The sequence below is a fragment of the Schistocerca nitens genome, chromosome 3 (genome assembly GCF_023898315.1).
Source record: "Schistocerca nitens isolate TAMUIC-IGC-003100 chromosome 3, iqSchNite1.1, whole genome shotgun sequence".
In the NCBI taxonomy this organism is placed as follows: Eukaryota; Metazoa; Arthropoda; class Insecta; order Orthoptera; family Acrididae; genus Schistocerca; species Schistocerca nitens.
In genome coordinates, this window is record NC_064616.1 from 935,219,366 (window position 1) to 935,241,895 (window position 22,530).

Genomic DNA, 22,530 nt, shown 5'->3' on the forward strand with positions numbered 1-22,530 from the left:
GTAGTTCAGTTGGTAGAGCACTTGCCCGCGAAAGGCAAAGCTCCTGAGTTCGAATCTCGGTCCGGCACACAGTTTTAATCTGCCAGAAAGTTTCATATCAGTGCACACTCCGCTGCAGAGCGAAAATCTCATTCTGGATCATCCACTAAGTCATAACATGGACAAAAGTGTGTAAAGAGTGGTCATGATGGACGGTCAGCGAAGAGGATCGTAATGACAAACAGTAGGACAACAGCTGTAAAAGTCACTGCAGAACTGAATGTCGCACTTGCAAACCCTGTCATCATCAAAACTTGAAGCAAGCTTCATAAGCAACGAATTGCAGGGTGAGCTGGAATTCTAAAATGGTCATCCATGATGCAAATGTCCAGAGTCATAAAACTTGGACTGTGGAAGAATGGAAGAAAGCCATTTGGTCAGACGAGTCTTGTTCCATTTTCCAACATCTTGCCAAGTTTACGTCCCAAAGGGGTGGGGGGTGAGGTGGGGAAGGGGGGGGGGTCGGTAATGATTTGGGCAGCCATAGTGTGGTAGTCTGTAGGCCCAGGCCCCATGGTTACGTTGCAGGGTCACATTACTGACAAGGATTATGTGACCATGTTGGCTAATCAGGTCCAGCCCATGCTACAATGTTCATTCACCAATGGTGATCCTGTGTTCAGACAACAGGGCCCATGTTCACACTGCTAGGAAGAATGTCATGGGATTCCCTCTAAAATCATGCAGGACCTGTATTTATCCATTCTGAGATCACTGGAAACTGTTGTGAATATTAGTGGTTTTCCTTCACCATATTAGGCATGACTATGTGTTGTGTTTTTGGTGTTTCCCTACATTTGTCCACCTCCTGCATTTTGGCAGCATTAGAATCATTGTGCAGTTACCCACAAATGCCGATTCTCTAACTTTTCTCAATAGTATTTTCAAAAAGAATTTTTTTTTTCTTTTCCCTCTCCAGGGATTCTGATTTGAGTCTACAAAGCATCTCCATAATAGTCTCATGTTGATCAAATATAGCAGCACACCTCTGAATTGCTGTGTTGTTTACATTTAATCTGATTTGGTGGAGGTCCCAAACACGAGAACAGTGCTCAAGAGTGGGTCACACTAGTGTTCTGTATGCAGTCTTTTTTAATAGACAAGCTACAGTTCACTAAATTTCTCCCTATAAACTGCCATTGACCTTACATGCTTGTTCCATTTCATATCGCTTTCTAATGTTATGCTTGCACTTACATATTTAATCGTTATAACTTTGTCTAGCAGCACACCAAATGGGTATTCCATTAAGTCATTCCGTATCCTCCTACAGTCATGCTATGACAATACTTTCCTGTTCACTACAGCATTGTCAGAAGTTGCAGATTGTAGCTCAAGATATGTGTCTTATAATTTATTATGGAGAGAACAAGAGTGGTCCTAAAACACTGCCCTGGGTAACTCCTCATGATACCCCTGTCTCTGATGAACACTTGTCATCCAGGAGAACATACTGCGTCCTAGTAATTAAGTCTTCAAGCCACTCATATGTCAGGGAATGTGTTCCGTATGCTCAGACCTTCATTAACAATCGGCAGTGGGGCACTGTATCAAATGCTTTCTTTGAATATGGAATCTGCCTGTTGCTCTTCATAGATGATTCACAGGATATTGTGTAAGAAAAGGACAAAGTGAGCTTCAGATCAGTGATGCTTTCTATATATTTCTGACTTGTGGACAGAAGCTTTTTTTTGCTTCGAGCAAATTTATTGTACGTTAACTTAGAATATGCTCCAGAATTCTGCAGCAAACTCCATGGTATCCCACACAGGCTTAGTGGGAGACAAGTCAGGTGATCATGCTGACCAGAGAAGTTAAGGAATATGTTGGGGAATGTGTTGGTAACCAAAGAATTGGGTACATGGACATTGTCCTCCTGGAAGAACATGTCTTGGTGTAGGAACAACAGGATGGGTTGAATTTTAACTACACTGTCCACTGCTCTCACAACAAACTCGAGACAGTACAGGCCCTGGCCCTCCACACGATGAAACCTGCGGTTGGTGTTAAATGTCACTGCTTGATGAACTCCAGTAATGTCTTCTCTTCTGTTCAGTGCAACACTTGAAACAATCACTGGCACGAATGCAAAATGTGCTCTTATCAATAAACACTGTACTATTCTGTTGATTTTCCAAGTTACCTTTCACGGAATACTTGAGGTAGTATACACAATGATGAATTGTATGTACCATAAATTAAAATCATTACATTGAGCAACTGTTAAAAGAACTTCCTCTACAGCAGTGTATGTGCAGTATAACTGACTTGTTTATTGCCTGTAATGCAAAGAAAAACAGTTGGTCTGGCTTTGAACACACAAATGTATTTTGTATGTACAGTAAGACTTTTTATTCTTTCTTTTGTAGGTACATGCTAAACGTATGAAAATGCAATTCTTGTCCTGTGTATTTTTCAGTACATTTTATGATGTACCTTTTACCTTTGAAAGGAGACATAAATGGAATGAATGGAACAATTTATAGCTAGAGCCTAACTGTGATTTGTTAGTTACATTGGTCAGATCAAATCAGGGTGTGATAAGGACCTCCTATAATCACAAGATTCCACACTCTGTGTACCCTCCATTACTGTTTGATTGCTGTGACACGTTTCTAAGTTAGGTGTTTTACATTAAGCAGCTGAGCATATTAATATATTGGTGGGTAAATTTTATAAAAGGATACTATTAATACTGTTTTTTAGTTGATTAGTTATGTGTGCAATGTATTGTAATGATCTTGAATGTGTCATTTTGACAAAACATGTTTGCACACAGTTCGTGTGTTTATATATTTATGTATGAGTGTATGATGTCTAATAAATTTAGTGTCAGTGACAATTAATAACTGGAAATAGTCATATCTGTAAAATGTCATGGTATATGCATCCAAAGCAATTTAAAGTGGAAGAAGGATACAAAACTAGTTGTTGGGAAGCTAGATGCCAGATTGAGCTTTATAGTAAAGAATCATAAGTTGGTTTTTATCTCCAACCAAGTGCTTACTGCTCGCAATATATGTGCATTGCTTTATTGTTAATAGTTGGTTGTTTTGTTATTTAAAAATTACGTAATTACCTGTAGAATCATTTGAGTGTATTTTTCGTATTTAAATGCATGCAGCATAATATATTATGGGGACCGGCAAGTAATGTTGTTTCTTTACATTAAATTCAAACAAGTAAATTTTTAACATGTTTTTGTTTTCAATCAGTGACATACTCTTTCTCATAATCACCCACCTTTTGCCAGCTAGTATGCAAGTTTTCATTGCTGGACCAATAAAAATAACTTGGTGTTTGAGCAAAAATCTGGAGACATTTTGGGCATCACCCACATTTCAAATTTTTTTGATTAAAATATTCTAATGACTGGAATAAATGGAAATCCTGTGACACAGTATTCGGTGAGTTTAGTGGGTGAGGCAATACCTCCCATTTCTATTCATTAATTTTTTCTGGGTTTCATCATGCACAGTGCAGTCTTGCATTATCATTTTGCAGAATAATGCCTTTCCATTTGACAATTGCTGGGCACTTTCCAATTAAAGGTTGATTTACTCAATCCAGTTGTTCATAGTAAAGGTGTGCATTCACAGTTTCTGCAGGTATCAGCACTTCAACATTAATGACCCATGAGTATTCCACAAAACACACAAAAATGCCTCTTTGGAGTGCAAACTTGGCATAGCTGTACTCCATTGGTGATTTATTTGGAGAGAGCCACTGCCTTTTGTGTTCTGGATTATCTTAAATGCTTCAGCTTTCATCTCCAGTGATCACTTGATCAAAAAATGCTTCTGTATTGTGCTGCTGAAGCAATAAATGGCATCTATTGGATCAGTTAGCATATTTTGTCTTTACTAATCTGCTGCAAATGTTCTTGGATGGTCATCCAAGGTCGGTTAAGTGTGTTTGACAGTTGAATTGTCTGGCACAGATTCACTTCCACTTCCACCCTTAAAATATAGTTAGCTAGATTTGTTGGTCTTCCTGATTGACATGAGTCAAAAACATGAAAATTACCCACTTTGAACTTAGAAAGCCAGCTTTGGCATTTACGAACATCTAACGCACTTGAATAAATATCACAAATGTTTCTGATAGCAACTTTTGTGTCATTACCCTTGTGAAATTCAAAAAACATATGATGCTGGACATGTACCTCTTGTCATATTTCACCAGAAATTGAAAAAAAGGGAAAAAGATTTAATTATGTATGAGTAAACAAATTGCTCTAATGTTAAAAAGTCTTTGATGTGACTTGGAAGTACACAATGAGCCGATAAATTACAAATAATTGTCTACATACACAGAAATGGCATAACTTTCTGGTCCCCCTAATATAGCTTTTGTATGTTGATGTATATCATTTCTCTTTATTGTTATTGCTTATTAGTAGATACGATGAATAAATGACTGACTGTGAGGAGTCAGAAACTACTCCCCAACATGTACAGGATAGGAAAATATAGAATGTTGTGTTGGTATTATCTCAGAACATATAGAACGTGAAGTAGCATCAAAGCAGTAGCATTAAATTAATCAGTTTTAAATTTATTAACTTTTGATCTGGGAGATAAGGAATTCATGTGTTGCTAGGAGAGACCCGCAGCAATTTTTGGGCTGATCAAAATACTTCAGTACAGTTCAGCTTATCTTTCCTACTTAATATTGACACTAAACTAATACTGACAGAAAGAATGTGATCAGGTTCCTCCTAGTCATCATCTAAAGTTATGTCTTTGTTGTAATTCCAGCAGTTGATTGACCCTACAGTCTTACAGCCAGATGGCTGTAGTAATTAACTGAATGATTTTGAGGTGGATTTCTGTATTTCTAAATTTATGTATTTATTCATAAGAATATGTATCTCAGCTATAAATGCTTGTTTTGTAAGTACTGTACTTCTCTTCACTGAATACTATTTCTGTCCAGTTACTTCTTGGTATAATAGGACCACAATTTCTAATAGTCCTGTTGGGGCCACTGCATGTGTATCAGTGTAAATGACAAACACTCTTCAGCTGTTGTGCATGTGCTGCAACAATAATACGACCAAAGTCACTTGCTCACAAATAGGGAAGAATATAACAATGGGCTGCTTATTACATTAGTTTCCACTTCAAATAGAAAATTATTCTCAAATTTTTTCTCTCGTTCTTACGCCTCTGTAATTACTGCTTGTTTAACATGTTTCAAATCTGGAATTGGCGTCTCTTTCCACACTATTGTGGATTTATTTATTTATTTATGTGTAGTTAAATTGCTTTAAAATCAGTTTTGTTCTTGTATTACAAATCTAGCATTTTGCATTTCTTTTGATCACACTGAAGATAGAAGTTTCATCCTTTAATCTGTGCATGTATAGTAAAGGTCTATTTAAAGAAATTATTCAGCATTTCGTGTATTACTTGGAATGACTAGACATACATCATATTTGATACTTTCAACTTAAAATTAGACATTTGAATCATCTTAACTCTTCCTTATTGAACCACATTTAAACAGGCAGGCTCATACTGCCACATTCTGGGCTGTGACTTTTCTGATTTTCCTTCTTCAACTCTCATGTGTTCATTTTAATGCATTTTCCCATCTACTCAAACCACACTCACTTCTGTGCAGACTGAGATTATCTGAATTAGTTGCCAATACTCAATACTCGTGCTTTGACATTGTCCTTTTTGCCAAATTTTCTTTACAATAAATTATTTATTTCCCTTCCCTTCTTGTCTTTGATTATACTCTGAGACAAGATGTACACTAGGATTTTCCTTGGTTTCACAGTAGTATGTGGTTGCTTAAAAAGCACATTAGCCTAGAAGGCATGGCGGTTTATTATAAACTTTCAGTAGTAACATTCTGACTCCTCATACTGTAATATGGTCAAATTTAATTTTTATGTTATGCATGCGTCACGCATTCCTTTGTAGGTGAATTGTCCCCTGTACGTAGTGCACGTAATGAGTAAGCCAGCAGCAGACGTGCTGGTGCAGGCACGCAATGTCTCTTCTGCTTCTGGGCAGAGCCCAGTATTTGGGGAGACACTGGTGGCTGCCCTCGCGTCTGATGGCAAGCAGTACCGCCACACGTGCTGGTATCACGCTGCTGCACATGTCGTTAGTCCTCCCCTTTCTCCTGACGCTGACACCAAGAACCGTCTCCTTCATCTTCTGGCCGAGTAAGTATAGTGAAGGATGCAGGGCTTAATCTTGTAAAAGGCTCACTGTTGGTGATGGTCCTGTTTGTATGCATATTTAAGAGTAGTTGCATTCAGTAGACTTAAACCAAAGTGATACAATGATTTTTGTAGATGTACTATGAACAATTTTCTAAGGCTGAAAATGTATATAGCGTGGTGTGAAATTGTTTAGCACCATCTGTTAAATATACTTTCTTAGGATGTGAGTATTGATGATGTGATGCACACCTTGCAACAGTGACGGACACACTGTAGACAAAGCACAACTGCCTTGTGTAAGTTTTTGAAAAATAGAATTAGTGTGGTATAGAAATGACACACTATCTCTACTTCTTCTCCCTTCTTCTGTTGTTTCGATGATAGTTCTTTTACTAACAGTTTTTCCTTATACTATTTCCAACTTGTTTCACTTTCCTCTCATTTCTATACTTCAGGAGAGGTCTGGTTTCCGTAACTCTTTTGAAAACATCACTCCTAAATTTCCCCTCTCCCATTTGTAACTTTACTCAAAAAACTGAGCAATTTGTAAATATCTCTTTTAGTTAAATCCCTGTTGCTCTTGTCACTAATCCCTGTATTATTCTAAATAACTCCTTTCCGTATTCTATCTTGTTCTTCTGGTACAGCTTTCGTCATAGCACACTGTATCCATATGTCAAATCCGTGTCACCAGCTATGCACACATACTAGCTATGCACACATACACAGAAGCACACAGCTGGGAGTTACCTCACTCGGTATCATGTGGTGCTCACTCGCCGAATGTGGGGCAACCGACAGTGTGGCTGGAGCCACACTGCTAAGGAAACATACTCTACACAGCTTCATCACAATTCAGCAGCAGTGATGCACCCAGCAAGCATTTGAATGCATTAAGAGTTAGACTTTCTTTTTAGTGTCAATTTTCCGTTTTCTATGGAGAAAATATGTGCTGTACACCTGAGATTCACTAAGTGTTACAACAGCGACTGATTGTGATCATTTATAACAAAAATTAAAGTGATAATTGAATATTTAATGTTATTGACAGTCATTGTTTAACTGTGGATCTGTAAATTTGCGTGAAAGCGTGATAAGACTATAATTGTGAGCAGTGTAATAAAGAAAAAAAAAACTTCAGTTCAGATATACCATAGGTTTATGTGAGTAAATTGAGCAAATGCACAAATAAGACTTGTTACAGTTGATAACATGAACTGCAATGAATGGAAAGGGAAGGAAGTGTAAAGTGTAGTGGTAAGCAAAGATATGCATTATTCCAATAACCTTCTGTCTGGATACTTATTTAGATAAGTAGGTCATTGAAACAAATTTATTCACCAATAAATTGTTTGTAACTTCAATAACAAATAACTTATAATGCCACTATTGTTTCTTCGTTTACTACTTGTACAAAATTCTGTAACTAATATTTGGTCCCTTGCCTTAGTGCAGTTTCTATTTGATATAACTTATTATCAATTTATGCAGAAATGTGCCTTGATGACTTAATTTCCAGACTACAAAACTAAAGATTTGGTGTTCGCTCCCCGGTTGGTCCTACAATTTTCTGTTACTTATCATTTCTTTCACCTATACTAATGACAATAATGTGAAATCAACCTGCACTGTATTTTGGAGTACATGTTGAAATGTAGATCCCCGTTCATGGCTCTATAAGTCAGTTAAGAGATGGGAGGAAGTCAAGGGCGTACCACTGTACCTCATAAAGCAGTGAAGTGTTGAAACCAACCTTAGAGTTGAGCACAGCTTTACTTGATTCACAGAATAACAAATAAAGCATAAAAATACTCATAGGCAGAAGGCCTCAGCAGATGCAGTACAAACACGGTCCTATTAAACTGTACCTGCCAGTACTTCTCCCCCTGGCAGCCAGTGATGAGAATGTAGATGACAAAAAACTTTTACTCTTCAATGCCTTCCTTAGGTTGCTAACACTATCAGATATGCATGTCTTCTGGATATTATTATGCAATTTGTTAGTGTTGTAATGCTACCTGCTGATTGAACCCAGCAATAACTGGGTGATTGCAAATGATGACCATCTTCAGACTTTTAACCTAACGCCTCCTGAAATGTTTATGGAATGATGCTGAACAGCCAGCGTCATCCAAAAGTGTTTAGGATTAACTCTAGCTAGCCATTAGAATATGGAACAGGTTGTTTGATCTGCCCTGCATCTATTCAGTTATATAGAGCTTTGAGATTCATAAATTCAGAAGAGATGCTGGGTTTGAGTACATAAGAGTTCATAATATTGCAGCACACAGACAATTTTTTTATTGTGAAAGCGTCAAGAGACGATTGGAAAATGTTTTTCACCTTTCTGGACCAGTTGCAATTATTGCAGCAGTGTCTTGCCCGTGAGTCCATCTGTATTTCTGTCCGTGGCCAAGGGAGGCTTACAACAAACTACAAATACATAATAGCCCAAGAACTGTCAAAGAAATCCAGTTGTGAGTTTCAAATGATACATGACATAAATAGATTTTATTTGAAATGTGATTTGAGAAGTGAAGCTAATGTGGAATTTTAATGAATTATTAGCTAAAAACTACAGTGGGATTGGCGATTTATCATTGTTTGCTGAAGAAGATTATGAGTTGCAAGTTGTGTTTCGTTATCATGAAATAAAGACGAATTTGGGGCGTATAATGCTCCATATCGTCTTTGCACATGTCGAATGTATTTTCTTTAGTGTCACACCAGCAAATCTTCGAAAATCAAATAGTTTCTGATGAGATGTTTGGGAAGAAGAAAGAGTTGCTCTAAAGACTGATGTAAAAGGAACAAAAAGTACCTTCATTTGATAAATGACAAGGAATCGAGGAATAAATGATATTTGATTAAAAATTTATGTTATTCTTAACACTTTATATTCACAGATGACGAAGTAGTATTTTTATACATTTAAGTGAATAATGTTTTGAGTTATATTTGAGTCGCAGATAGGCACAAAAAAAGACTCAATTATAGCTTTCGGCCATTGAGGCCTTCATCAACAATAGACACACATACACACTCAAACTCACGCAAATACAACTCACACACATGACTGCAGTCCCAGGCAACTGAAACCACACTGTGTGCAGCAGCACCAGATCATGATGGGAGTGGTGACTGGGTGGCAGTAAGGAGGAAGCTGGTGCAGGGAGGGGAGGGATAGTATGGTGGGGATGGCAGTGAAGTGCTGCAAGTTAGATGGAGGGCAGGGGAGAGGTGGGGAGGAGGGGGAGGGAAGTAGCAGAAAAGGAGAGAAATAAATAAAAAGACTGGATGTGGTGGTAGAATGACAGCTATGCAGTGTTGGAATGGGAACAGGAAGAGGCTGGGACAGTAACTAACGAAGGCTGAGGCCAGGAGGGTTATCGAAATGTAGGATGTATTGCAGGGAAAGTTCCCAACTGCACAATTCAGAAAAGCTGGTGTTGGTGCAAATGTTATGTGGCACACACTGGGAAACAGTCATTGAAATGAAGGATATCGTGTTTGGCAGCGTGTTCAGCAACAGGGTGGTCCATCCCTCCATCTAACTTGCAGCACTTCACTGACAGTCAACCCCCACCATACTATCCCTACCCCTCCCTGCCCCAGCCTCCTCCTTACCCCCCCCCCCCCCCCCCACCTACTCATCACTCCCATCGTGCACTGGTGCTGCTGCACACAGTGTGGTTTCAGTTGCCTGGGACTGCAGTCATGTATGTGAGTTGTATTTGCATGAGTGTGAGTGCGTGTGCGTACGTGTGTGTATTGACGAAGGCCTTAATGGCTGAAAGCTGTAATTGTGAGAGTCTTTTTGTTGTGCCTCTCTGTGACCCAGCATCTTCGCTATATGATGAGTAGCAACTTTCCTTTTCATAATATTGTTACATTCAATCCTGGATTTTCCATTGTTTGATATGATTTATATTTTTTATTCATCAGTAATGTATGTCTGTATTTGTTTTTCATCATTTGCGTAAATTTCATGTAACTCTGGGGGTAAGTGAAGTGCATCACACATGAACGAACTGCAGATTTCAAGCCTATGTGCAAGTGAGTGCAGGTGCACGAAACCTGCGTGGCTGTGAACAAATGCATGTGATGTTGTGCCAGCACAGTAGCTTGTGTATGTGACCTCATGCTTCTGGCGTTAGCATTGGTAATCTGGAAACTTCCGCCACCATTTGCAAAGCATATTACTGCTCTCACGTGGGCCATGTGGATAGGTCATGTGCTTGCAGGGCTTTATTCCATCAGCATTAAGCATGCTTACTGACTGAAAGAGTTTGTCTTTGCCCCCGTATTCCCCTCTAGTGTTTTACATGAAGGCAACACTTTTCCATTTGAGCTGTAATATTCATTACAACCTCCTCTTAGTCCCATCATAAACACAACTAGTTGCAGCTTCTGGAGCCATCTGCGTGTGTTTACATATTCTAGTGTCAATACAAATTGGGAGTAAACAATTATCATCAGTACTGCTGTACATATAATGAAACAACACACACAACATAGCAAATGAAAATGGCCTACGGTCACTGTATATCATAATCAATGAATAATTCCCAAATTAAGCAAAAAATTTTGGACCAAAGTTGCAGTAGAAATTCTTTTGCACACAATCTTAACACCAGTCAAAACAGAGGAAATAGTAAGCTTAACAAGTTAGTTAAAATATCCTAATTCTGCTCAGCAACATTGTGAGCATATTAGAGAACTGGAATCTTGTCCACATGTGTTTAGTCATACAAATGACTATTTAAAGGGGTTGGTGGAAGAAAATACTAACCCTCAGTGTATTTTGAGGTATTGCATGTTATGTATTCAGTTAAATGCAAAGACAAGAGCATAAAGAGTCTTGTTTTATTCTTTTCATGTGGTTAGAAGCATTTTCTGACAGTTCATATGGAACTGCTCATTACCAGCATGTGATGCATTCAAAGTTTAAGTGATTAGTCTAATCCTTACTAAATTGAAAGTTAGCACTCTCTTCTGCCAAACCCTTTATTTCCTTGTTCTAATTATGTGTAGCTTTGTAAAAAGGCTGTGCCAGTTAGTGTCGCTTAAACTCTGCAGTTTTTAAGTGAAGCACTTACTTGATATCTTCAGGTTATGGCGCAACAGTTAGCGGAAGACTTTAAATTGTTAGGTGTAATGATTTTAATGTCATTTGATGCTGTTGGAACTGTGATATTCAAGAGTGTTAATCTTTTACAAGTACTGAAATGGAAGATACTTGAAAGAAAAGTTTCTGCAACATTGTAACAACTTAAATTTGAATAATAGATGTTGAACACAATCTGATGTTACCAATTACTAAGAGCAACAAATGTTTAGGGCAATTTGTATTTACAATATTTGCACTAATTTTATTTCATGAAACAAAATTAATCGTGTACTGTTGAAAGAACTATTATGTCGTACTGTATTCATTGTCATAAGCAGTGCAGATGTGTTGAAAATGAGTCCTGTACCTTACCTTCTGTCGGCGGCCTTGTCGTGGTGGTAACACCATTTCCCTCGGTTCACAGAAGTTAAGTGCTGTTGGGCTAGGCTAGCACTTCAGTGGGTGACTGTCCGGTCTGTTGAGCACTGTTGGCAGGCGGGATGTACTCAGCCCTGGGAAGGTAAATTAAGGAGCTATTTGATTGAGAAGTAGTGGCTCTGGTCACGAAAACTGACAGTGGCCAGGAGAACAGTGTGCTTACCACTCACCCCTCCATATCCGCATCCAGTGACACCTATAGGTTGAGGATGACACGGCGGTTGGTCGGTACTGTTGGGTCTTCCCCAAACTTGTTCAGACCGAGTTAAGTTTTAGTTTTTAGCTTGCCTCCTAATCTAGAAGAATACAAGTAAATCTAGCCAAGGGATGCACTTCGATTTTGATTGGCTTTGGATACGTTATAGAGTAGTCCAAAAGAACAGATATGTATTTTTTATATGTGCCCATATGGCTGTTACGGGGTAGAACACCCCACTTAAAAAAATGCATTCAGCTGTTTTTTGGCCCAAACAATCCAGCAGTTCCTTGTTATTGTAGAGATTTACAGTAATGTTAAAACAAGAACGTACAAACAGTTTCAGATATAACATAATTAAATCTGAAAATGCTACAACTTGAAAACAAAATATGCGAAATGTTAAAAGAAAATACAAATACAACAAAAGATATTTTATATTTCATAAAATTGAAAGAAAAAATAAATGTAGAACAATCTATGTAGCGTATACATTTTGAATATATTTATCTTGGTAAGACTTATTAAACAACCCAACATGACTATTGACACTGATGCAAACACACATCAGGCGCTCATACAGCAATGTAGAGATTTCTAGCTTATTTCTGACAATCTTTGGAATACCAGTCATCATATATTATCAAATTTGGTAGTAACAATGCTATATGTTTTGCTATTAGTCATAAGTCGAAATGGAAAAACAAAATAGTGGGGGAGGGAGTTAGGAGATTTCGAAAAAGACTTTTTCAGCAGATCTCAGTTTACCTTTATAACATACTTTAACAACCGCAGAACTTTTATTTGAAGTTCTTTTAATATTTGTTACCATTTCATTGAGGTTTTTTCTTTACCTGTTACCATTTCATAGGTATTGATTCAGAAATATTTAACTCAGTCTTTTTCAAGGGGGTGTTTCATAAGACGATTAAAATCAAAGTGTGTGCCTTGTATAGGTTTGCTTGTTAGTGAATCGCTACTGCCAAGTTATTGGGAAATAGCTACAGGTGATAGCAATAGTTTCCAGATAGTCCGTACATTCAGATTCCTAATTGAGTGATGTAAGTGGGAAGAAGTGTGTTGTCCACAGTGACATGTATTGGGCAATGCGATCTGATGACATCATGGGACACGTGCCACATTTTCCATGTGGTAGTGACACACAATACAGCTATGTCCTCAATGTTGATTTGATACTGGGCCACTGAAACGAGTACAGACATGAACTCTGAGGTTTTGCTGATGTGACTGATGCAGACACTTGTGTGCTATAGGACAGACTGGTGTCTTGCATGCCATTGCATCAAATTCCAATAGTCCAGAAATGGCAAACATTTCATATTACCATGGTCATGTAGTGTTAGCAAGAGACTTGGTTCAGCCTATTCTGCAAGGCGGTTATAGTTAAACTTTTGCTACTTGAGCAAGTGTAGATGGGAAACTGTTTACTGTATTGGTACACAATGTAACAGGAATTACGTTCAGACTGTGCACCACAGGATTTTCATTGCTAGTGTCATGACTTGTTGTTAGGGACTGGTACTGGTATGGCAATCAGTGTGAATTACATTTGCAGATGATCAACATGGTCAGGACTTCACTTGTACAACTGTTGTCAAGACAGCTGAAGATTTCAGAGTCCTGCATTGAAAAAGTGTTGCAAGCAATTTTGAAATGGTATCTCTAGTGTGGTTCCAGGCCATTGTGGATGCAGATGGTCATTACATCGAGCAACGTTTGTAACCTGGAATGTAAACGTGATACCCAATCAACAAATGTTACCTACTCGTGGGAATTTAACTGTTTCTTTCAATGGCTTATTAATTATTCCTCTTCCAAATGTCCTTACAAATGTTTCTACAAAGTTTCATTGTCCTGCAATGACTCATTTTTCGTGGGGACCCTCTCAGATAATGAAAGTTTAATTATAACTGTTCTATACAGTGATGGCACACACAGGTGTCAAGTACTACCGTGGTAACTTAAATCTGGAAGCCTGTTGTGTTGCAGGGTAGAAAAAGCTTATGACAAGTGTGGTAGAAAAAGCTTATGACAAGTGTGATCATTTATAGTGCTATTGGATACAATGTGCGGTCTTGCCTCCTTTATGTTGAAGACAAACAGACCAGCAACCACTACACTGAGTCACCTTAGAGCCTTCAGGCAACTCCACATACCATATTTTAGTAGGATTATGTCCATCAATGTGTGAGCTTCTTTGAAGAAATGCAGATATTGTTGCTTCCCTGATTTTAGTGTTCACCATACATGTTGCTACACATTGTAAGGTGGATTGCAGAATGTATTTGGGATATGACCAATCAGCAGTTCTTCAGCAACCATTGCTCACGATTTATGGACTACAGACTAAACTGCATGGTGGGTTGTTTACCAAGAAAGTACCCAGGTCACCTTTTATTACACACCGAAACATTTAAAGACTGATGCAGCATGCAGGAACTTCACACCATATCTACCAGATTTTGTATACAATACTATAATCTTAAAAATTGTGAATTGTCATGTAGCTAATCTGTGTTACAGAACTAACTCCAATTACATGGTTCTTACCTGACTTGCAGTTTTCACAAATGTTTGTGCGTATTCATTAGTAGGTAGGGGTAGTGGCCATTGTTAAAATTTGTCCAGATGCTCATCCAGTCTACAACCTTTTCCATGCATAGAGCATTAATCTGCTAGAATATTCCATCATGTTAAGGGTGTGTGAACAACTTGAAATGATAAAACTTAAATTATTTAATGTACTTGTTGGTATGGTTAATGCAGCAATAAAACATTTTATATGCATTCTGAAAGTAACAAGCAGCTATAAACAATTTATATATTTGCAGAAAGTAACAGGCCATACAATTTCTCATTTACATTTGGGACTGTGACATCCTAGGTTACATTTGGTACTTGAATTTGAAAGTTGGCTCACAGTGGCAAGATACCTTGACTCGTGTCTTGTGGTCGTTCCTTCCTTTCCGTTTTGTGTTATATGTCTTGTCTGTTTTATTCTCACACTTGTGGCACTGTTTTATTGGGAACAAGGGACCGATTACCTTGTTGTTTGGTCCCTTTGCCCCTCTTTTAAACAAACAAACAAACAACCTACCTACCTACCTACCTACCTACCTACCTAGACTCATGTGATCATTACATATATAGTCCTCCGTAGTAGAATGAGCAACCTCACAAGACCACATGAGCTGCTGCTCTTATGTTATGCTACTAACAGAAGCCTGGTTAGTATCCTGATGCCATATGACCTGGAATGTATGCCAGTCCTTTTGGGCATAAATCTGATATTCCTGTATTAAATTCCAAAATAACTTCAGTTTGTGGGACTTAATTGCTCCAGAAAATTCTGGCAGCTCATCGTTTGCAACAATCGTGAAGTAGCCATGGTCCATATCTGCATAGCTGTTATGTCCCTGACTAATGACAATACCTCAAAGTAGATGACGATAAATATTTGAAGTTCTAGATAGAACAAAACTGAACTGTGTGTGTCTGACAAGAGATGGAATATCTCATTTATGATGTCCTGTTTAAATGCTGTAAGCTTATGTTTCTGCTGCATATAAACTAGTCTGCATATATAGCTATGGCAGTGCCATTTTACCACAACTGTCCAGTGATGTTCGTGTTGTCACTTTACCACCTTCCACCCTGCCTGATGCATATGTCCCTAGGGTTGGGTTGTGAATGATTTGCCTGTTTCCCCAGAAAAAGGATCTGGAGTTCTAAAAACATAAGATAATCGGGGATTATTTTAAGCTGTTGTGACAGAATCTCTGTATTTTGTTTGTTCTCATTGTTTAAACCATTCTATCTTTTGTTACTTTCTTGCTTTTGTTTTTATTCAGTTTTAAAATGTAAAATACATAATACATAAATATAGTTAGCATAAAATTAGTGAAATTTGTGTCTGAAATGGAATTTTGATTAAAATGAAACATGGGGTAGGTATTAAATAGTATATTTCTCAAAAACGAAGTAGTCTTGCATAATAGAAGTAGTTAGTAATGATATTTATTGTGGCATAAACCCATCAACTATCAGCTGCACTTTTAATTTTTGTTGCATCACACTAGGGTTTTTCCTTTTGAGGAGTATTTCTGGACAGTAGCTTAATAGTAGGGTATGCTTGTAGTCTTGCAGTAGTGTCCCAGTGCTTCTCTTTCATGTTTCGTTGAGCTAGGATGTCTCTTCTGTTAATTGCAAATAGTGTGTTTTGTAGTATTTGCACCATAAAATGCTGACAGTGTCACAGTTGCATATCATATCTTCATTTCACCAGTGCTGTTGCTCCCTCATTTCTTATTTACATTAGATTATTCTGTATTTTGTTGATTCATTGAAAGGAGGTTTCTTGTGAAAGAGTTACTATCTTGTTTCAGAGTAAGAGATTTTTGATGTTATAACTTCTGTTTTTCTGAATTTCTAGGAGAAAGATTAATATGTAGTGCAACAGACCAATAATAAAGTACTAATTCAACAGCAACAGCAAGCTGTATGCCAATTTGTATTTCTTTGAATACATTAGCATTTTTCATTCATGAAATGGAATGCAGTTCAGTTGCACTGAATTGGGGCTTTCAGTTAGACGTCTTATGTGTATAGGTGTGCAGACAAATGAATTTATGTTGTGACACAGGTGAACTGCCCCCTGTACATCGTGCGTGTGACAAGCAAGTCTTCAGCTGCCATCGTAAGCTCTGTCCGCAAACAAGGGGTAGTCGTTTTTGGCGAGACACTTGCCTCTTCTGTGGGTACAGATGGCACCCGGCAGCTGGACAAAAGCTGGCTGCATGCTGCAGCATATGTTACCAGTCCTCCGCTTCGCCCAGACCCTACTACACCTGAGTACCTGCTCACCATGTTAGCCCAGTAAGTTCTGTTTTTCATTAACCTAGTACCCCAGTCCTTACCCTAGCCACTACCCTGACTTAAATAGATTTGTTCTTTTTCTTGCCTTGTTTGTAGTCCAGTACAAGAGCACTTCTAATAAATGGGCATTACATTCACAGTAATAGTTTTGAAGTACTACTTATTTTCTTTTCATTTGCGTATGCCATATAGCAGAAAGGCGCAGAGTAATATTATCACATTTATGACATAGAAAGTGAAGTACTGAAATGTTTCACTTGGATCAAATAGAGGAACGGACTTTAGTTTTCCTTAGAAGATGCTCGAGATGAAAAATTGTTGCACACGCAACTTAAGTACATTATGTTAATTGATGGTGAGTCAGTATTGCTCACATCACTTGTTACAAAATCTTGCTCTTCTGTAAACCCCCCCCCCCCCCAAAAAAAAGGGGGGGGGGCAAAATAAGTTAGTGTTGCAAATGTTGTTGCATTCAGCAGCCTGCTTCTACGACACCGTTAGATTAAAATTGACATTTTATTATTACTGTTAAAATGTACATAGATATGTTGGTTAATAATATGTGATATTGTTGAAACTTTGGCAGAACATAATTTAAATGAGAAGAAGAGTTCAAATTTAGCTGTGAGTAGATTGAGTGTGCATTCATTATTAAAATAGTTAACCATTTCGTTGACTTCAGTGCCAAGTTAATTCCTCATTGCCCCATTCTTATCGTGGTTCCCCAACGCATTTCAGATTGTAATTTTTGATATTTTTGAAAATATTTTCTCTGTGCTAGGATATGTGTTGTTCCTTAGAAGACCTATTGCCCAATTTTTTTGTATATTTGCTTGCTTTCCTAGGTACTACTAGTATTTATGAGCCTAGAGATAGTATCTAAAACAAGAGAAAACAACATGTTGACCTCTGTAATGAGTTTTATTGATTCAGTGTGTCATGTCTTTCAAAACATGTTAGGTCTTTTACATAATCCCAAGTTCATTCTAATTTCTATTAATCTGCGATTTCAGTTAGCCAGTCTCTTCATCTTTTCTATGCTTCCGGTATTTGAAAAAGTTTCATTGCTGTAAGTATGGAATCCTCTGCAACTGTCAGACAATCTACAGTGTGACCTGACCCACTAGGACATCACTGTCTGTCCAATTCTCCTTGTCACAAACTGCCAGCATAACTCATGTTTTGATTTGAAGGCTTCCTAAGATGGCACCTGTGCACTTCTTATAATATATGTGTGTGTTTCATATGCGGTGTGTATTTTATCGAGTCTTAGTTATTGAATTTTATTAAGTGCTTGTAATGTTAATAGTCCTTTTCAAAGTCACCAATGGTTGCTACATACCTCTTCGCGAACATATTGTGTTGGAGTAAAGCAAACACACAAGAGAACTCTGTCCTGAATGCCCCAGTATTCCAGAGGTTAAGCTGGTGGTTTGGCTGTGTTCAGTATTACCATTACAAGTGATGAAATATGAATGATGCTCTTAAATGCTTGTCAGTCACTCATATAACACTTTATTGGGAGAAAAAGTTTAAAACAAGTGCTTAATGATTCAGTGCTCTTCCTGTCTCTCATTTATTTGGCAGTATTTCTGCTGACTTGCTAACTGTTCTGGTGTCCCATATAACAAAACTTGCATCAGTACTCTGCTCTGGCTGTGAAACATAACAACCAGAACCACTGTGTTTAAGTGTTTCCATACTGCTATTTCTTGTAACAGGCCTTTAGCCAAAAGGAGTAAGCTGGGTTGTAATAGCTGACAATGATCTTTAAATCAAAGAGCTCTGGGTGTCACATTCATTAATGATCAAAAAGCAGTACTAGACAAAGATCAGTACAGATTAGGAAAGTTAAATTGTCTTGCTGTTCCATATGGAACCACTGGTAATGCGTGGTAACTACCCTCGGATAGATAAGAGTTTGGTGATTATAAGACTTCAGTGATTAAACTGAATAGTTCAACTTAATAAATATTTGTTTTCTATATGCTCAATATTCTGTTCTCACTGACTAATGCTCAATATTTAAAAGAACACTTTTATTATGCCTGCTAGGGCATCTTCTAGCTTGAAGGCAAAGACACCTCACAGTATAGAAAATTGGAAATTTTCTTCTGAGGTTTGTGGATGCAATGCAGAAAGGCTGTTTCTTTCTTATATTAATGATTACTAATCCAGCACAACTCAAAACCTGGTGCTTTTGCATTGTTTTTTTGCATAAATTATTGTGAACATTTCAGATGGTCATTACAAATCAAATTCATAATATGAGCATAGTTTGATGTGTAAATATGTAGAATATAATGTTAATAATATGCAGGCAAATGAAAGAAGAAGAAAATGCTAATGTAAAAAGCTTTAATACTACTATATTTTTGACATTGTGTAAATATCTTGTGCATGTGGACATGCCTTACCTGTCCTTCACCTCTCTCTCTCTCTCTCTCTCTCTCTCTCTGTGTGTGTGTGTGTGTGTGTGTGTGTGTGTGTGTGTGTGTGTGTGTGTAAATAGATGTATTTATAGTGATTGTGTTCTCTGTTCTCTAAAGATTGTTAGAAAATATTTGTCTGATTTTTGTTTTTTGTGTTTTGTTTTCTCTCCCTGCATTGTTCATGTCAAAGATTCCCATCTTTCAGGAGTTGAACAAACTTAATAATAAATTTTGCTATTTTAGAGATGGACTTCAGCTTGTTGGCAGTGATAACTGTACATTTAGTCTGGACCAAAAAGCTATGGGTAAAGATGACTTCACTAAAATTCCAAATGGTGTAAATGGTGTTGAAGACAGGATGTCAGTAGTGTGGGAGAAGGGTGTCCATTCTGGAGTCATGGATGTAAAACGTTTTGTTGCTGTCACCAGCACAAATGCAGCAAAAATATTTAATATTTATCCTAGGAAGGTGAGATTTTTGGTCTGCTACATAATATGTATCGTAGAATGGGTACTGAATTGTAAAAATTTGTAACTTAAAATCTCTCTCATAATTTTGCACATTGAACAAAAGTTCCAAACAGAAAATACTTCATTTTTAATTCTTCATTTAACATTTAATATAGGGATGTATTGCTGTTGGTTCTGATGCTGACATTGTTGTTTGGGACCCAGTGAAGACAAGAGTTATTTCTGCTAAAACCCATAATCAGGCTGTTGATTTCAACATCTTTGAGGTAAGTATGTATTGGGAAGATCTTAAGTAACGTAAATAATTAAATGTGTTGTAGATGTGATAGTACATACTGACTCTCATGTTAATGTGGCGACGAAGACATAGCCTTTTAATTGATAACCATAAGTCATCATAAAGCCTAACCTAAAATGTTTGCATTTAAAATTGAGCAAGTTGACGAAAGGCACAGAAACAAGACCAAACTTTTCAGCTTTCAGATGGATCTTGTTTAGAGCAACACAGCTCCTCAGCTTGAGACTGGGGTGCAAAGTTGTCATGTGGAATGGATAAGTGGATAAAGTTGGTGGGGAGGGGAGTGGAGCGGGTGGGGCATTCTTACATGTGGGAGGGAGAGGCAGCATGAAAATACAAGACAGGAATTGTGTGGGGGCACTGTACCAGGTGAGTTTGTGCAGCACACACTGATGTGCAGTGATCGATTGGAATGGGAGACAGAATGAAGGGAAGACTGGGGAAGAGGGGTGTAGGTGCAGGATGAGTGAAGCTCAGATCTTGGAGCACGGTGGAGGTGGCTGTGGATGTGGGGCAGATATTGAGGCTAATAGGATTATAAGAATGAAGCATGTATTGTGAGGATGACTACATCTATGTAGTTTAGAAAAGCTCGTGTTGCCTGGAAGGATCCAGCTGGGACAACCTGTGAAGCAGTCATTGAAATTGAGCATGTTGTGCTCAGAAATGTGTTGTGCCACTGGGTGGTATACTCTGTCTTTGGTCACAGTTTGGCAGTTGCTATTGATTAGAGTGGTAAGCTGGTTCGTGATCATTCCCACATAAAATGCTGTGCAGAAATAGCAACACAGCTGGTATATATTATCGGATCAAAAGTATCAAGACACCTGTTAGTGAACTTAAATATGGGATGTTTTCAACCTTTGTCTTTGATAGCTTGAACTCTGCTGATGTTGGCCACTGGGATATGGACCAAAGTTGATGTTTTAATTCATTCCAAATGTGTTCCATTGGATTCAGTTAAGAACTCTAGGCAGCCCAGTCCATTTGAGGAATGTTATTGTTCAAAAGCAATTGCCTCACAGGTGCTGCTGTATAGTCATGATGATGCAATCAGTCATAGTCTCTGAACCGTTCATCTACTGTACTCGGTACACAATGCAGTAAAATGTCTTCATATACTATCACATGTAGCATTTTTGTAAGTTGTGATAAGTGTATGACACCATAATTGTGAAAAGCACCCTCACACCATAACACCACTTTCTATCTACTTCACTGCTGGCATTATATATGATGGCAGGTAGTGTTCGTCAGGTATTCATCAAACCAACTGCTTCCATCAGGTTGTCACAGCATATAGTGTGATTCGTCACTCCAAATCGCTCATTTCAAGTCATCCACCTCAAGCATTGCTTAGGATTGACTACAGCAGGCTGTTCAAATGCCACCAAACAGTGTGCTGGCACTCCCAGGCACCCCTTAGCTTGTGTGTGGGCGGGTGCAGTTTGTGTAGTGTACCTACCAGGTGACCTAGTTGCCTTCATTGTGGGCATGCATGTGGCACATGGTCACCCCTGTTTGCATGCATTCTGCCAGTGTAATAACATATGTAGGCTACAGTCTGTCAGCTTGACAGCCAGTGTGTGTCCACTCCTGCCCACCTCCGACTGTGTGCCCTCCAGTGGACATGAGAGCTGGAAGAGCCTAGACTACAGAAATGAGTGGCTTGTGAGGAGCTGCTTGACCATTGTTCCCAATTCATTTTAATTCCATATGTATGAGGTGTGTTCAAAAAATTTCAGAACTTTGTCCACAAAATTTTTCTACACATACTTTGTGCTTATTGTGCACAGTCTCCATTGAAATATTCTCCTCCATAAATGATACAGAGCCCCCTAATGTCTTTTACGCTTCCGGAAGCAGTCTTGGTACACCTCTTGCTGGATCATGCAAAGTGCCATCTACGAATTACCTTTTGTCTCATGTATAGTTGCAAATCTTTGTCCTTTCAGTGGGGTTTTCAACTCTGGAAATAAAAAGTCTGTAGGCGGCAGGTCTGGAGAGTATGGGGGATGAGGCAGCGTAGTGATTTTGTTTTTTGTGCAATAGTCACGTACCAACAGGGATGAGTGTGCAGGTGCATTATTATGATGCAAGAGCCATGAATTGTCTCACCACATTTCAAGCTGTTTCCTTGTCAAATTTTCTTGCAGGCATCGCAACACATGGTGATAGTATCATTGAGTAACAGTTTGTCCCTGTGGCATGAATTCTTGATGAACTAATCCTTCAAAGTCAAAGAAAACTATCAGCATGGCTTTGACATTTGGCCTGACCCGACAAGCATTTTTTGGTCTCAGAGACCCTTTCCTGACCCACTGTGAAGACTGAACCTTGATTTCAACATCATAACCATAGACCCATGTTTCATCACCAGTTATGATTCTTGTAAGGAACATCTCATTCTCATGTGCATGATCCAAAAGCTCTTCAGATTGCGAGGTGAAGGTCTTTCTGATCTTG

At 38.3% G+C, this 22,530-nt stretch overlaps 1 protein-coding gene across 3 annotated transcripts in view; it reads left to right on the forward strand.

Moving 5' to 3' along the window:
- LOC126249007 (dihydropyrimidinase-like) overlaps positions 1-22,530 on the forward strand; it is a 224,264-nt gene that overhangs the window by 189,821 nt on the left and 11,913 nt on the right. For 2 of the 3 annotated variants that reach the window (XM_049950595.1, XM_049950598.1), the window contains exons 8-10: positions 5,976-6,223; positions 19,539-19,764; positions 19,922-20,032. In XM_049950595.1, the coding sequence (XP_049806552.1) occupies positions 5,976-6,223; positions 19,539-19,764; positions 19,922-20,032 (585 nt within the window). Of the gene's footprint in view, positions 1-5,975; positions 6,224-16,630; positions 16,864-19,538; positions 19,765-19,921; positions 20,033-22,530 lie in introns of all 3 variants that reach the window. The other variant, XM_049950596.1, reaches the window with a different exon arrangement.